The 16,978-nt window shown below is 34.4% G+C and overlaps 1 protein-coding gene across 2 annotated transcripts in view; it reads right to left on the reverse strand.

The window, feature by feature from the left end:
- Window positions 1-16,978, reverse strand: part of stxbp6 (syntaxin binding protein 6 (amisyn)) — a 57,960-nt gene that overhangs the window by 12,273 nt on the left and 28,709 nt on the right. For both annotated transcript variants that reach the window (XM_038272834.1, XM_038272843.1), the window contains exons 3-4: window positions 795-925; window positions 401-566 (exon numbers count right to left, since the gene is read on the reverse strand). In XM_038272834.1, the coding sequence (XP_038128762.1) occupies window positions 401-566; window positions 795-925 (297 nt within the window). The remainder of the gene's footprint in view (window positions 1-400; window positions 567-794; window positions 926-16,978) is intronic.

Genomic DNA, 16,978 nt, shown 5'->3' on the forward strand with positions numbered 1-16,978 from the left:
TCGTATAATTAGGATGGATGTTGCATTACAAAGTATTAAAAATGAAGTATGAAAAATATATGTGTATATATTAGGGAAAATATAAAAAAATTTAAATTTTTGTGATTTCTTTGTGCTGTAAAACCAGTTTATCATTGAAAGCACTTTAAATCAATGCTAATATCATTCTTCAACTTCCTTTTTTGACACCCTTTAACAGAGCACACAGCAGATGCTCTGTACAAGGAATAAGCATACATTTCCATACACACCAGGTGCTGGTTGTCATCATAGTGTAGATGATGGGATTCAAGCTGGGCTTACAGCACAGTGGATTTGTCACTGTAGTTTTTCTGCTATCAGAATATTAAGTTTTTAGTATTTAGCTTAATCTTTAAATTTTGCTCAGGACAATTCTTACCACCGAGGAGTTTCGACTGACAGTTGATAAACTCTGGTTTCCGTTCTGAGCAGTAGCGTTGGCAGGTGTGATGAAGAATTTGGATGAAGGTGCACTTCTCTCCTGCTGAGCTTGCAACCCACTGGTCCAAACCATTGTCGAACATCAGGTCAAATTCTGGACAATCCTTTGACAAAAAATTAAGTAGTCGTAATATGAGGGCTAAAGATCATTATAAGGATGGATACAAGTAAAAACAACCATCAAAAACATAGCAAAATGCAGTTAAATCACTCAAAATGTCCATTAATACCCTGAATTTGCTTCAGTAACCTTATCATAAGTTGCATATTAATTAGATCCGAATGTGTTTGTGGATTACATTTGAGGTTTTGGAGGAATTTTAAGAACCTACTTTGTTGGAGTCAATTCCATTAACTTGCTGTAGTTGATCAATATTCCACTGTGACCTTTTGACAAAGGCAGACGATCCCTGGAACTGCTTCACTTTAGTGAGGGACACATGAGACGGCTTCTTGTTTGTCACTGTAGAGAAAGAAAGAATATTAAATTGAGGAAGTTGACAATGGAATTGTTTAAGAATTCTTTAAATCTACCATTGAAATGAACAAAATTGTGAACATTTTGCAATCAAAAGCAAGATGGAGAAAAAAAAAGTACATAGCAAAAACCCTTAATATGCATAGAACATGTAAAACATGTTTTGTTTTTTTGTTTTTTTTTACCAAAAACAATTTGTCACACTCAGGATTTATTACATTTAAACTGATTTTGGTGCAGTTTGCTGCTTTAAAATAACATGCTAAAAAAAGTAAAGGTCCTGCTGATATACAGTAGGTGGACATTTTTAGGCCACTTTCTAGAGTTTTACCTGGCTAAAAGAGTTCTTAAACTAAATAAAACATTCTCAAAGCTGCGCGGGATGCACTTCTGCATCTAGCAGCTCAGTGGGATGAATGATGTGGAAGTCATGCTTCAGTCAGTTTTACTGTAGTTTGAAACATGCGGCCTGCTAAGTCTGACTAACATTGTGAGTTATAACTCAGCTCATTGCTGCAATATCGGTGTAAAATTTGTACAGTCTGTAACATTGAGCTTCATGTGCCATTAACCTGATGTATGAGCTGCAGACTGCATGTCCTACACTGTGAAATGTGTAGTAAAGCAACCAGAATGTATTTAACCATAAAATCATGTCCTCTTCTGCCTTTGAAATGAAACAGAGATGCAAAATAATTAAAGGTGGTAGGGATGATTATAAAACATTTCCGCAAGCCAGGTTTAAATGACAGGCAACTGGACTTTTGCACAGTTTTTCTAAAAAACAAAACAAAAAAAAAAACAGTTTTTACACATTTCCAGGAGTCTTTTGTCAAATCTAGCAGCTTGCATTGCCTTAAATTTAAGTCTGTTTTTTGATTGGTATAACTGAAAATATAAAAAGGCCTGGTTCAGTGACTTGGGTAAAACTCTGGAGAAAGTCTAAAAAACAGCAAAACCTTAAAAGCAAATTTTACAGATCAGTGAAGAGAAACAAACCACAAGGACAGACGTACTAGAGAACAAAGGAAATAAAACACAAAGAAGAGTAGTGTGTAGAAGTCACCTAATGAGGGAAACGTCTGAAAGGAACAAATAAGGAAAAGAACTAAACTTCATCAATGCTTATCAGAAGACCTATCTTGCAGTGGGCTTAAGTGGAGCACTAATGGACTGGAGAATCGTATGTCTGCATTGGACAGCGAGACCTTACAGAAGTTTTCTTTAGTGCAGTATCAATCTTAGAAAACTGGAGTTAAATTAATTCAACCTTTTGTATGCCTGTTAAAGGCACATACCTTATTTTGTTATTTCATATTTCTCATGATATTTTGTGACTTTCTAACCTTTAGAAATGATGCAATTGGACATTTATAAATGAAAAGGGTACAACATACAAAATATATATATATATATATATATATATATATATATATATATATATATATATATATATATATATATATATATATATATATATATATATATATATATATATATATATATATATATATATATATATATATATATATATATATATATATATATATATATATATATATTTCCTTACTTTGGTGCACTCCTAGTGAAGATTTAAAACCATCTATGAGCAGCACCAGCATCACTAAGGCTTTCAGTTAGATCTTTCTGCAACACATCTCTTTTGTCTTTCCTCAGAACAATTACTGTATTGTCTCAACATTTCCCACTCAGACTTGGAACAAAACATGTGGAACTGTGTCATCTCTGATAGATCTGGCTCAGATGGTTAGTTAACTTTATTTGCTTTGACCAATCAATATGTCAGGAAAAAAAACACTACTGAATTATATTTATTTTTCCTATAGCTCATACTTTGGGTGAACCGCACCCTTTTTAAGGAATGTTTTAGAAAAAGGTAGGGCTGAACAATACAGGAGATGTTTGAATATGTTCAGAGTATCAATTTAGACAGCTGTGGGCTGAAGCAGGCATACAAATATACAGACATCCTGAATAATAAAAGAAAGTACAATCGCTGCTCCTTGTGGGGGTGACACTGACAACTAATGGCTTAGGAGTTAAGAGTATTTTATAAAGAGGATGATGGCTGGGTGTAATCAACATATGTGCTAAAGGAAAGAAAACTACAGTGTGCAAATGGAAAAACAGCAATATATTACATTTAAATTACATTACAGAAATTAATCTAATTCTTCATCCAATATATACAAAAGGATTTATCTCATAAATGAGAGAACAATGGCTGAAATTCATCACATACAACCTAAAATACAAATGTATTCTATACAAATACAAAATATTTGTATGGCTCATAACACCTTTGTATTAAGCAGAAGGTTTGAAGTCATTTGCAAATGCTTTGGGAGAAAAATGGCAACTAGAAGTACAGAGCAAAAAATACCTCATATGTGTCACATTTTACTTACAGAACATTTTTCATGTTGAGATGTGTGAAAAATGAATAAAAGAACATTTAAATCAAGTTATGTGATTTTTTTGATAGATCCCAAATCTTCATACACACACAATTGCCCATATATGCCCCTGCTTCACAAAAGACAGGACATTTTACTGCAATATTTGGGGATTAAAGAAAGTATGAAAAGAAAAAGGTATTACTTAAAAGTAGCCTTTTCAACAATCATCCGTCACTTAGTTCAGCCCGAGATACACAAACACAAATTCTGCTATAAAAATAAAATTGACTTTTATCGTACAGACTAATCCAGTGCAACAATTAAATAAAGTAGAACAACTGGACAACTAAAGTGGGAATTACAATGGCAGTCAATTATGCTGAAATAGTTTATTGATATGAAAATCCCTATTCTTAACACAATTTTTAGCTGCTTTAGTTGTTTAGGCAGTTTTAATTTAAGTAATAGCATTTTTTATATGACTATATAATCCAATCACTCTTCTTTTCTAGAGTTTAATCAACAAATCTGCTGTGAACCAAAGTAAATAGCCTATCAAAACAGGATAAACATCTTTTAAAACACCCTTACGGGACTGAATGTAGACTTTATCATGTCTCAGCAGTGAAAAGTTTCTCACATATAGATTACATAGATTACAGTTGATGGAATAAAAATTAAGTAACAGCAAACAAAGGATTTTAGAAAAAGCTAATAAATTGAGCAGGTTGGATATCCTAACTAAAGTCATTTTTAACCCCTTCAAAACAATCTCACACTTAACGCAAAGATCATAACGAAATGTGAGATGTAAAATAAACCAACTCTTAACTCGTTTGCACACCTTCAAAAACCAATCACAATCAATCTGAGACAACTTTGTGGCTTTTCAACATGTTTTAATTGAGCCATGATGTTACAGAACGACCCGATCACTGAACTGCATCAATGAATGTGTGAAAGACAAAAACGTCTCAAGGCGGTGGAATTAAACTGTTGACACATCAACAAAAAAGTTCTTAATCGAGCTGCCAGACACCTTTGGGCCGCTCAATTCAATTTCATATTTAGCTGTTCATTCTCTTCTTGTCAGGGTAACTCCCTGGAATATTACCACAATTACTGAAAGTGTGAAGGCATGGCTTTATTGAAATAGCAATCAAACGAGAGTTCAGTCATGCTCTACTAAAATTGAACTTCTTATTTGCTATCACAGCAAAATGAATTACGTTGATGCTGTTAGTGGGGCAATAATGTAGAGGACTAATATTTTAGCAACAATATTAATTACAAAGTGTCAAAATAGAAAAGATATCTGCATAAAATCTTTAAATATGGCATGATATCAGAGTTTATTGGTTACTTTCTTATCACCTTTAAAGCTCTCTCTCAGACTGTATCTGATAACTCTCTTTAACTTGGAACAACTCCTCACAACATTCCTCAGTTAATGTTTTTTCTCCGTTTGTCTCTTGACTGGAGTTAAAATGTCATTGTTGATAAGATCAGTGGATATTTTCATGAAGAGAAAGAAAACAGACTGTGTTGCAGTTTACATGTTTTTATGTCAGGATTAAACAATTTGGTTTTAAAAACCTTTTTCATTGTCTAAACAATTTCAGTTCTTGTTTTGCTAAACAACAAGGTTAAAATGGATAAGCTGTGTGATAAACTAAGTCTACCACACAACAATTGCAGGAGCAAAGCTGACAGAATTTTCTGCCCATCTGGACCAAGGTCACGCTGCAGCATTTAAACAGGGTTCAAGTCTAACATTTACTAGAAAACAAGAACTAAAATTTACAGATTGAGGATTTTTTTAAATAAAAATTATGATCTATTATGGTAACAATAAACTTTAACCCCAAACAGAAAATAAAACTATCAGACCTGTACAGGAGTGTGACCTATAATTTCCAAGTCAAAGTAACAATGTAATTAAACGCAATTATGTTTTTCAAACCGTACTGAAGTTTTTTCTTTGGCCAAATATTTCAAGGCCTGGTGACAGCAGAGGCAACTTAAGCCACCATTCCTACTACTGTGCTTGATAGTTGCTTGTGCCAAGTCTTTAGACTAATTCTGTTACAACTTTGCAAACCTAAAGCCGGGCATACACTTTACGATATTTCCAATCGTTTCACTCAGCTACATCTAAAACTGTACAAAGAAACCACAGGGTTTAAAAGTTCACAGCTCACAATGCATGTTCTCTCACTGTGCGGCCCAACGCTCTGATGCGATCGACCTGCTCACACTGCACGTCCAAAACCACAAGTTGGACTTATCAATCTGGAAGAAAAAGAACTCCCTTGTCTGCACATGTGCTGTGCAAGAGGTTCTGGTAAATCGGCTCATAGCTCTGCTTCAACAGCAGGATTTGAACACCTCAGGTGGGCCATCTGAATTTTAAATTTTAAACATGTTTGATTTTTTTTCTGACCTTACAAATCCTGATCGAGAGGTGGTCGTGAGAGGCTGACATCCCCTTGTTACCTCCTGTATACTACACGATGCAGGACGCACGATGAGGCTGAAACTCGGCCAGATCCAAAAAAGTCTAGCACGACTGGAAAATCGGCCCGAAACGGGCAAAAATTATCATACAGTGTATGCACGGCATAAGTGGGAATTCAGTAGGTCCACTTAGACACAAGTGACTTTCTCCCAGGATCCACTTTTCAGGGCCAAAAATGTCTTGTCTGTTTTTATGGACTTAAACATTGAATATGCAGACATCAGTCTGATTTTGAGTCATCTGATCATTCCAGAGATTAATTTTAAGGTTACAAACCTCCTCATGTTTGCTTTCCAACAACAGTTACCTCTTGAAGGTCTTTACTGTGGCTTTTCCTTTTTGGCCCTTAGTTTTCAAAAACTTGTTTTATGCAAACCAACAAACTTTAAAAGCGTCTGCTTTTTTAAAGTTGATCATACTGGGATAAGCTATTGGTTTAAACAAATTAGTTTCATAAGAAGCACCTTTGTATTACTTTTTTTTCAGGTCAGATGAAAGACCGAGGATGTGCTTAGTTTTTTTACACATGGATTTGACATTTTGTAAACTGTTGTGTTTGATAAACAATAGTTCCATTAAATCTGATGATTCTTTTAATCCAATTTCAAAAAGATTTGTAATGCTTTAAAGACGAGAATATTTTAGTGTTTAAGCTTACACTTGGTACAATTTCATGAAAGAAGGAAAAAAAAAAAAGACAGTCTCCACTGGAGAAAAAACTAAAGAATGAATTAGAAAACTGAAGCCCCCAAAAGCTGAAAGTCCGCCAAACATATTGCCTCCATGTGGACCGAGTGTCCCCGGCAGGCACGGTTGGCATTTCATTCCTCCCCTTTCTAATGCTTTCATGTTCACATGCTCTCACTTCCTGCACTAAATTATCTCTTGTAATTCTCACACTATTTGTACACTTTAACTGAAAGGAGTTATTCTTAAAGGAGTCTTTCAGAAAGAAATCGCAAAGGAAAACATTCATAGAGGAAACCTTCCCTGGATCAGCTGTTATCACAGTTGTGGTTAAGATATGCAAGATATAAAAACCATTAAGGCAAACTTTGCATGAAGGACCACCTACATAAAAAATAATAGAACAGGAACATGTTTCATTTTAAACATCACTATTAAAGAGAATTTTTATTTAAAGTGTTATATAAATAACAAAACAAAAAATAAAAATCAAATGAATAAAAATCTGAATATTCTTATTTACTAACTTTGTGTGCACATAAAGGAAGAACTTTGGCTTTCACTGCTCACATTATACAATAACATGAAAAAAAACAATAATCATAATATATATAAAATTATATGAAAGGGTCAAGGAGCAGCACATACAGGTGTGTTTGGGATGTTTTTTATTTTATTTCAAATGCAAGTCTGCTTGGGGGAATATGGAAAGCCATTTCATTCAAAATTAAATAAATAAGTACTGCATTTGATAAATTGTCAATAAATAATCTATATTAAATAAATACAGCCCCATGAAATTATCAAATTGGCTCAGAAAAGTCGTTAATTTTTAAAAGAAATATATGTTCAAGCATTTTTTTGAGCTTTAAGGATAGAAATAAATAATTTTAGTACAATAATTGCGTTATTTATGGTGACCTGGATGAATGTCTGCATGCACATGTGCAAATGAACTAATGGTATAGATTGGGTAGTGAAACGACCAAAGAGAGCTCAGCAAGAGGAAATACTTTGATTTGATTGGTCATCATGATTGGAGAAATTCAGTTTCTGCAAAGCAGATTCTGCCAGTCCTAGCCAGGCCACCCAACATATACACTCAACGGCCACTTTATTAGGTACTCCATGCAAGTAACGGGTTGGACCCTCTTTTGCCTTCAGAACTGCCTCAATTGTTCGTGGCATAGATTCAACAAGGTGCTGGAAGCATTCCTCAGGGAGTTTGGTCCATATTGACACGATGGCATCACACAGTTGCCGCAGATTTGTCGGCTGCACATCCATGATGCGAATCTCCCGTTCCACCACATCCCAAAGATGCTCTATTGGATTGAGATCTGGTGACTGTGGAGGCCATTTGAGTACAGTGAACTCATTGTCATGTTCAAGAAACCAGTCTGAGATGATTCCAGCTTTATGACATGGCGCATTATCCTGCTGAAAGTAGCCATCAGAAGTTGGGTACATTGTGGTCATAAAGTGATGGACATGGTCAGCAACAATACTCAGGTAGGCTGTGGCGTTGCAATGATGCTCAATTGGTACCAAGGGGCCAAAAGAGTGCCAAGAAAATATTCCCCACACCATGACACCACCACCACCAGCCTGAACCATTGATACAAGGCAGGATGGATCCATGCTTTCATGTTGTAGACGCCAAATTCTGACCCTACCATCCGAATGTCGCAGCAGAAATCGAGACTCATCAGACCAGGCAACGTTTTTCCAATCTTCTATTGTCCAATTTCGATGAGCTTGTGCAAATTGTAGCCTCAGTTTCCTGTTCTTAGCTGAAAGGAGTGGCACCCGGTGTGGTCTTCTGCTGCTGTAGCCCATCTGCCTCAAAGTTCAACGTACTGTGCAGTCAGAGATGCTCTTCTGCCCACCTTGGTTGTAACGGGTGGTTATTTGAGTCACTGTTGCCCTTCTATCAGCTCGAACCAGTCTGGCCATTCTCCTCTGACCTCTGGCATCAACAAGGCATTTCCGCCCACAGAACTGCTGCTCAATGGATGTTTTTTCTTTTTCGGACCATTCTCTGTAAACCTTAGAGATGGTTGAGCGTGATAATCCCAGTAGATCAGCAGTTTCTGAAATACTCAGACCAGCCCTTCTGGCACCAACAATCATGCCACATTCAAAGTCACTCAAATCACCTTTCTTCCCCATACTGATGCTCGGTTTGAACTGCAGGAGATTGTCTTGACCATGTCTACATGCCTAAATGCACTGAGTTGCCGCCATGTGATTGGCTGCTTAGAAATTAAGTGTTAACGAGCAGTTGGACAGGTGTACCTAATAAAGTGACCAGTGAGTGTAAAAATCCACCTCCTTATTTGAAGATAATTTAATGTAAAATCTAAACATTAACAAATCAATTCAACTCTGTTTTTACTAGTTACTCAAAATTCAGGTTTCCAACGAACAAAAAGAATCCTTGTGTCATTCTGTCATTCATGGTTATACTTCAAGAATATCTTTCTAGTTACTGGGGAAATATGAAATAACTTCCTTAAGCGCCCCCTAAGCGATCATTTGAAGAAACAAAGAAGCCAAGCCACTGCTTTAAGTGGTAAATTTTTTCTTTTGCACCATCATTGAGAATCATACAGTTTCCATGGTGATCTTATTGGAGTGGGACAAACACACATTCAGAAAAACAGACGGTTATTCAAGGACAGCAAGTTATGAGGGTCAAGGCCAAGTTTGATGTATTGAATCCATTTACATGCCATTATTGAAGCAGAAGAAGCTAATAGAAGATAAGTGCTCTAAAGAAAAGATAAGTTCTTCTGGTGAGGTTTGACTAAAATACCTCCTTTCAATATAAAATATAAATGCAACTAAGTTACAGATTAAATGTGGATTATCATTCCTGCACAGAAAAAGTAATCTGGAGAAAAAAATAAATCATGCAAGCTTCTGAATTGAAATTTTTAAGCCAGAATTGATGGTGTAATGCATCTAATTTGATAAATAGAAGCCGTTTGAAGACACATTTTACATCATCTCTATGCAAAACTCAAAAATGTTATATTACTTTGTTCTTTAAAGCCAACAAAGCTTCCTTAAATATGCATAGGCTGGTGAAAACTCATCTTCAGAAAAAAAAAAAAAAAGGCCAGCAACACAGCAAACAACATGCCGGCTAGCAATCAGCTCTAAAACAAAAGGCCTTTGCAGTTCATTCATAGGATGGAAAACACTAAAACTGTTGTGTTTCTGGGCTTCCATAGCAAGGTTGGTTACCATGCAGTGGCAAGGCACCAACAGAATAATGGAGGACATTTATCATTGTAAACAACAACCATGAGACAGGGATCGGCCTTTTATAACTGCTGTGATTGTAAAGCAGCCCATTGAACAGATACAGATACTATTAACTTAACACACTGACATGGTTGAAAGAGAGGTGCAAAAAGAGATTGGCTGGTAAACAAACATTTCAGCTTCACCAGCAAAAACCAAAAAAAAATCTAATCTTTTTTGTTTCAGCTGATGATTGCACTTTCTGGTAGACAGTACAAATTGAAAGACACCAAGGGCATTATCGCCCGCAACTGACTTTGACTCCAGTGTCAATATTAACAACACCTATTGAAAAAAGTTTGGAATATATTAAATAATGCTGCTCTTATCTTTTTTCTAACATGTTTCCATACTAAAAAAGGGAATTGGCTAAAATCAGTTCTGGAAGGTAAAGCCTTTACAAAAAGGAGAGCCTGGATATATAAATACATTTATTTAGAATAATTATTATAACTAAAATGTTTGGTTCAACAAGAATAATTCTACCTTTCAAAGAAACTAGTATTCATATTTGACATTAACTAAATTACATTGCTCAATTCAGAAGTTTTTCTTCCCCTTTTAGAAAAGGTGTAATGTATCTACACTAAGTCAGTGTAGTTTTCACCGCATCAGGTGAAGCAGCTTTGTTTGCAGCAAATACAAGGAAATATAAGGAAAATACATTTATATATGTCAGTATATGCTTACATCATGTCCAACAAATATTTTCAAAGGTGCACAACGTGTCTTGGATCCCTTTAAAATGCACATCAATCGTTTTATCTAGGCTTCCAAAGTTAACCGAGTTATTCACCAAATACGATTGTAGCCGCATTTTGCCTCCAGTCACATCTGTTATCCATCCAATTATAACACTCACCCAAGGACAACGCATTAAAGGGATGTTGGAGGCTTGACAAATTGTGTGCGTCAGCCATTCAAATCCAAGAATCTTTTTTTATAGCGTATAGACTTTATTAAAGTTCACTTGATATTAACACCACTTGGTTAGCATGACATTTTAAAATGTGGTTCAAATTAAATGTTTTTTTTTTTTCCCCAGTTACATAGAATTGAAAGGAAATGTTATTTACAGTACATCTGATGATGGTGCTGAGTTAAAGCTTATTTCATTTGTAAACTTTTTTTCAGTGTCATTTTCATGCTTGCTATCCTTTACAAAAAGGGGTTTAAATGTATTATTATCTGCTGCATTAAATGATTATATTACGAGTTTAAAATAAATTGGGTGAACGTAAAGAAGAAAATTAAAAACTTAAATATTTTCCAAAAAGATAAAGCTGAGACAAAAGATATCTGATGTTTTTAAAAAGGAAAGTTAAAGTTGCTATTTTTTTCCTTAACATTTTCTGCAAAGTATGAAGGGAAAAACATAAGATTTTACTCAGATTTTATATTGCAAATGACCCTATATCCCCTATTTTTCTAGATAGAAAGTCATTAATAGAACAAAATCTAATTAAACTGGTATCCTCAAGGCTTGCTTAATGTTAAAATCCCAGATGGATTTTAAAATCAATAAATACAAATAATGTACAACCTGCAATTAGATCTGTATAACTAATCTTTTTTTTTTTTTCCTTAAAACCTCTTCCGCAGCATTTTTACCCTAATAATACTCATAGTCATACTTGATAAGAGTGACTGGTAAATACACAAAAACAGACCTCAACTAAGTTGTTAATGCAACTCTAGAGTAAAAACAATTATCTGTAGAACCTTTTACTTTAAATGCAACAATGAAGACAAAAAAAAAAAAAATCAATTTAAGGGGCAGTATGGCTTTTAAACAGAGACTCAAGCATGAACTAAATCAGCGCACTGGAAAAATGATCTACAAATAAGTAAAAATTTCTTAAATCAAGTGTATTAACCCTTAATTTTAGTAGGTAAATTAGATAGTTTGCCAATGGAATCAGTATTTTTACTCTTAAAATAAGACAATTAGATGATATGCACATGAAATAAGACAAGCAACTGTGTTTACTTATTTGAAGTCGAAATGTCTTGTTCCATTGGCAAAATGTCTCTTTTATCTCCTCAATCCAAGAACAAATGCACTTATTTAAAGAAAAAATGACTTATCTAGATTTCGATTTTTTCCAGTGCGGCCTCCATATAGAGGGCAAATTAGGAGGATAGCAGCAGCTACTTCTAATTAATTTAGAAAACAAATACATCATCCTTCAGAATGAAGAAGAATAAAAATGCTGATTGATTATTATAACTAATGTCATGAGATAATCAAGACAGTCCTACTGCAGTGCTTTTCTTTACAAAAAAGCATTTCTTCCGACATTATTAGTCAGATTTTAAAGTTATTTAACATATCAGTGGTAGGTGTAGGGCTGCATGATTATAAATATTGTGATGATATCAGTTTCATTGTAAGACAATTTAAATACATCCTCCATCTTTCATCCTTTGTCATGCAAAGGACTGTTAAACAAACTGACATTTCAATTACGAAATAAATACAACATACAGTATAACCCAGAGCGCTGTATGTAACGTTAAGCCTAAAATCTCCTTGATGAATAACATATGTATGGTTTTAAGATCTGATGTACTAATGCTTGATTAAAATGCTTGGGTAATTTCAGCAAAGCAGAAGAATAAAAAGAAAAGGTTTATTAACTATAACCAACAGAAAATAAAGCCAGAGCAATGCAATTAGATATTTCTCTAATGTTTAGCAGGGCTGGTTGAAATGAATGAAAATGAAGGAAAACATTTCAAATCATGCAGAAAAATGTTTGGACCAAGCTGTATATACTTAAACTGAAAAGGTTTTTGCAGAAACTATGAAACTAGCACAATGAAAGCCCACATTAAATTAGATTTTGAATTTTTTTTAAAGTTGCTTGTTGCATAATCAATCTACAGTGAAAAAACTATCCTTATAAATAATTTAATAAATAAATAATATAAATAAAAACACAGCTTTTACCTCCATAATAAAAGTACTGTTTGTACTGTACTGTTAATAAAAATGAAGAGTTTGCAGATTTGTTTTATTTATTTATTTTTTTTTTTTTACAAAGAAAGTAGTTTCTAATGTTAAACAACAACTGAGATATCTCAATAAACGGGCATTTTAATTTTGTTTCTAAACGCCAGAAATTGGGAAGAAGCAAAAAAAGAGCTAACAGGCAAGCGTAAGCTAAATCATTGTTGATCAACGACGGAGATAAAATATGAATTTATCTATAACCAGGTAGATCACCACAGAGAGCCCCCCCTTAATTAAATAATGCGCACACAAAAGCCTAACCTAACCAGTCCTCAACACATAATCTGTGTGAACCAAAGTCATGTGCACCTGGAAAGAAAACTCTCAAAAATTAACTTAAGCCTTTTTTTATTTTTTTTAACAGAGCTTTTTGATTTTGTAAAATATTAGGGCTTCAGCAAACATGCCTTGAGAATGTCACATATGTACACCTAAACACTGGTAAATTGATGCCATGGCCTCATAGCTTAGAACAGAGAAAGTTGGCCAAGCCCATGAAGACAAACTTGTTTAAGAAATAGGGAATCAGTGCTTTTTTTGGTTTGTTTTGCATCTTTTCCAGCTCAAAATAAGTCCAATACATTGTTTAATGGGGGGGTTTGGGTGCAGGAGGATTTTTTTTTTATGTATGCAGTTTAAAAAATTAGGACTTTATTGACTAAATTGTCATTTGTCTGATTGACATGGCTTACAAACAGCCATCACTAAAACATTTGTGTTGACAATGAATTCAATACTAATGACTTTTTATTTTACTTTACTTAAGACCGGAGAATCAAAGATTACATTTTAGGCATTTAGCCAAGTATTATTTTCTGTCCCATCTGTACTTTTCTAGACTAGTTTAGCAAATCAAAATCTGTCTGCAGAATAAAAATGAGAGGCAAACAATATTACAGGGAAAACTGCTCATCATACAGTTTAAAAATGCCTTATATAGTTTATGTTAGTATGTGGTTTCTTTCAGAACAAGAGTCAAAGAGCGGATTTTATTAAAGAAATGTTCTGATTAAAAATAAAACCTCAATCCGACCCCGCTTGGGATAAGCGTGACAGAAAATGGATGAATGGATGGATCACTGATAGCTCAAATCTACTCATAGTAAACAGAGATTAAACAGAGAGCACACACCCCGCATTTTCCCCTTAAAAAGCTGGAGTTAGGGGTCTGCCACCCGTGACCCTGACAGATAAGTGGCAATAGAAGAATGGATAAAAAAATTCATGTGCTATTCCAATTATAACAGTTTAAAGTGAACTAGACCTTTCAAAACTAATTTGAAGTATAATATCAGAAATTCAAATTCAGTAAAACTTTCAGACCACCTGCAACATACCAGTAAATCCAATGAGTTGAAAGGTCTTGGACCGACTCAAAGCACATATCTGGTTCCCTTCAAAGGTCTGTACACAAAGTAAATGTTCAAACATCTCACGACTGAAAGTGACAAATTCCCACAGACAGATGTTAGAAATTATCTTTTGTTTAATGACTAAAACTGGGTTACTAATTGCTGTTTAAGTGCATTCTAAATACAAAAAGAGGAAACATCATTATGAATCGTTCTTAACTGAATAATTTTATTTAAACATTACTATATGTTACATCACAAAGACAACAGGGCTTCACAAGTTCAACTAGAAAGAAATACATTAAAAACATCATACTGATTTTGTGAGGTTTTGCAACTTTAAAAGCAACCATTTCAAAATAACCTGTGAAGTATTAAAATTTTTTAACTGACTACTAGTCTGACTAATATAAAACTCGGAGGAGAAACCAATTTTTCTGCAGGAGCTGTGTTCACTGGAAGGTGGTGGCTCATGGCAGAACTGTGGCCAAGTCCTCGGTCTACAAAAAAAGAAATAAATAAAAAGCTGCAGAAACGTTTCCCCTTAGGATAGCAGCCGTGAGATGATCAGGTATACTGATATGCTGAGGGACACCAGGCCCAGCCATCCGTTATCTTGCCACCTGGAGGATGGAGTGAAAGCGCTCTGAAAACTGCTACTCCAGCCATATTTTGAATACTTAATGTATTTCAATCTGACAAAAAAAGACTCCAATTATGCTCAGAGTTATTAAGGTCAACAATGTGGGGCTAAAACTGATTAGCTCTTGCTGTCTGTTGCTTTATTCTAGTTTTACCAGAAAATGTTTCGCAAAATACCTCCAGGTTATTTTAATATACTGTAGGTCCAAGAAGTGAAGGACTCATATTTCATATGAATCTGTAAACAGAAAATGGACTTAGATTTCCTAAAAATCATACCTTATATAAAATGAAAATCAAATAAAAGCTGGAGATCAGAAATTTTATATAATTCTAAATATTAATAAATCATTTGATGTCTGCAGGATTTTAATTTTCCTATTCTTTAGAGCTACAGCAGAAGGCACATATTTAATGAACATTCTGCATTTCAGACCGTCTAACCTGCTGTTGTCAACAGCAGCAGCAAACTGGTGCAATAAGCTTTCAAGAACAACCAGCTATATGCTATTAACATAAAGAATGTTGCATTCTACAAGGTAGAAGCCCTGGTCAGACTTGAGTTACTGCTCCATTGAAATACTATGTTTTACTCCCTGGTAGTTTTTCTATTACATTATCCATGGTCAATATAACTGGAAAAGATTTAGAGAGTTCAACTGAAATTTAACTCACAAGAAGGTTTTTTCCAAGGTGGATTTGAACACACACATTACAATTATACACTTCATACAACATCTATGATTCAAATTATTTGTTCAATTTAATCATCCCAAAACATTTTATTCATTATTTTTAGTATTTTCTATTCTGTTTTATTTATCTTGACTGACGTCTCTGTTGGAGGCTGGACTTGCATGCTTTGCACAGCTTTGTTTTAAAATGTCACAACAGGATGGTAAAAAAAATAAAAAAAGATGAGAGTGGGAGAAAGAGCTATTAACCCAAAATATAAATGTCGGGCAAAAGAGCTCCATTATTATCAGAATCATAGATAAAAAAAAAAAAAAATAGGAAGGAAGAGTCTTATCATTTGTGGGAATGCTTTAGTTTGGCAGAGACTGATGCAGATCAATAACACATAATGTGTAGTATTGATCGGGGATGTGTGGACCACTCAGCAACACGCGATGTTCTAACATGGGCAGCAATACAGAAAAAAGACCAGAATTAATGGAATGTATTTTCCTATAACATGAAAGATTCTATAAAAAGATCTTCAATAACTTTTCTTAAATGAAAGAAATTAGTTTGGCTGACCTAAATTTGTACTGGTTATTTGCACTGACAGATGTGTAATTCATAACTACATTTATATTCACAATGTATTGATTTTGTTGGCTATTTTACAATCTATCTACAAAAGGATTCCTCAATTCCAGTTCTCAAGGTCCTGCACCTTTTAGAAGAAACCCAGCTTCCACACCTGACTTGTAAGTGTTAATTTTTCGCCTCAGAAAGTTCAATATTGTCCTCCTGGCCAAAGGATCTGCTTCCAACTCTGACCTGTCAGTTGTGTTCATTGGTCATGATGTTGATTTTGTTGTTCGCTAATTTTCCTCTAAAAAAAATCATGCAGGCCTCCATAGAACATCTTTAGTTGTATTTGCTAAAAGCAATTTGCTGCAATAGATTTTATTTCAGGACATTGCAGCAAAGAAGAAATTCAAAGGCATGCCACATTTGTAAGATTTATACTTGGAAAAAATCATTTCAAAAACATGCCTTCTTTCTTTAACTGTACCTTTTGCAGTATTTTCAGTTGGTCTATTAGATAAATCCCAATAAATAAACAGAATGGTTTGCTTGTAGTTTGGGCAAAATATACATATAAACAGTGCCACAAAAATCTAGAAATCACTGCTTAGTGAAGATGGATCATAAACAGGCTGGAAGAAGTTTCCCTTGTTCCCCGCCTGAGTTTCCATCTGTTCTTTCCATGAATGATGTTCCATGTAGAGGGAACACAGCTGGAGATCATAAGATTGATATTACACTGTAATGTCTTTTTCCTTTAGTACTTTCAAGACAAGTGAGAAAAAAATAGAACTAAATTTTTATGATCACTAATAAAAATAAAACAAAAGAATG

Source organism: Cyprinodon tularosa, unplaced genomic scaffold, assembly GCF_016077235.1.
Source record: "Cyprinodon tularosa strain WSP-4 unplaced genomic scaffold, ASM1607723v1 ctg120, whole genome shotgun sequence".
NCBI classification, from domain to species: domain Eukaryota; kingdom Metazoa; phylum Chordata; class Actinopteri; order Cyprinodontiformes; family Cyprinodontidae; genus Cyprinodon; species Cyprinodon tularosa.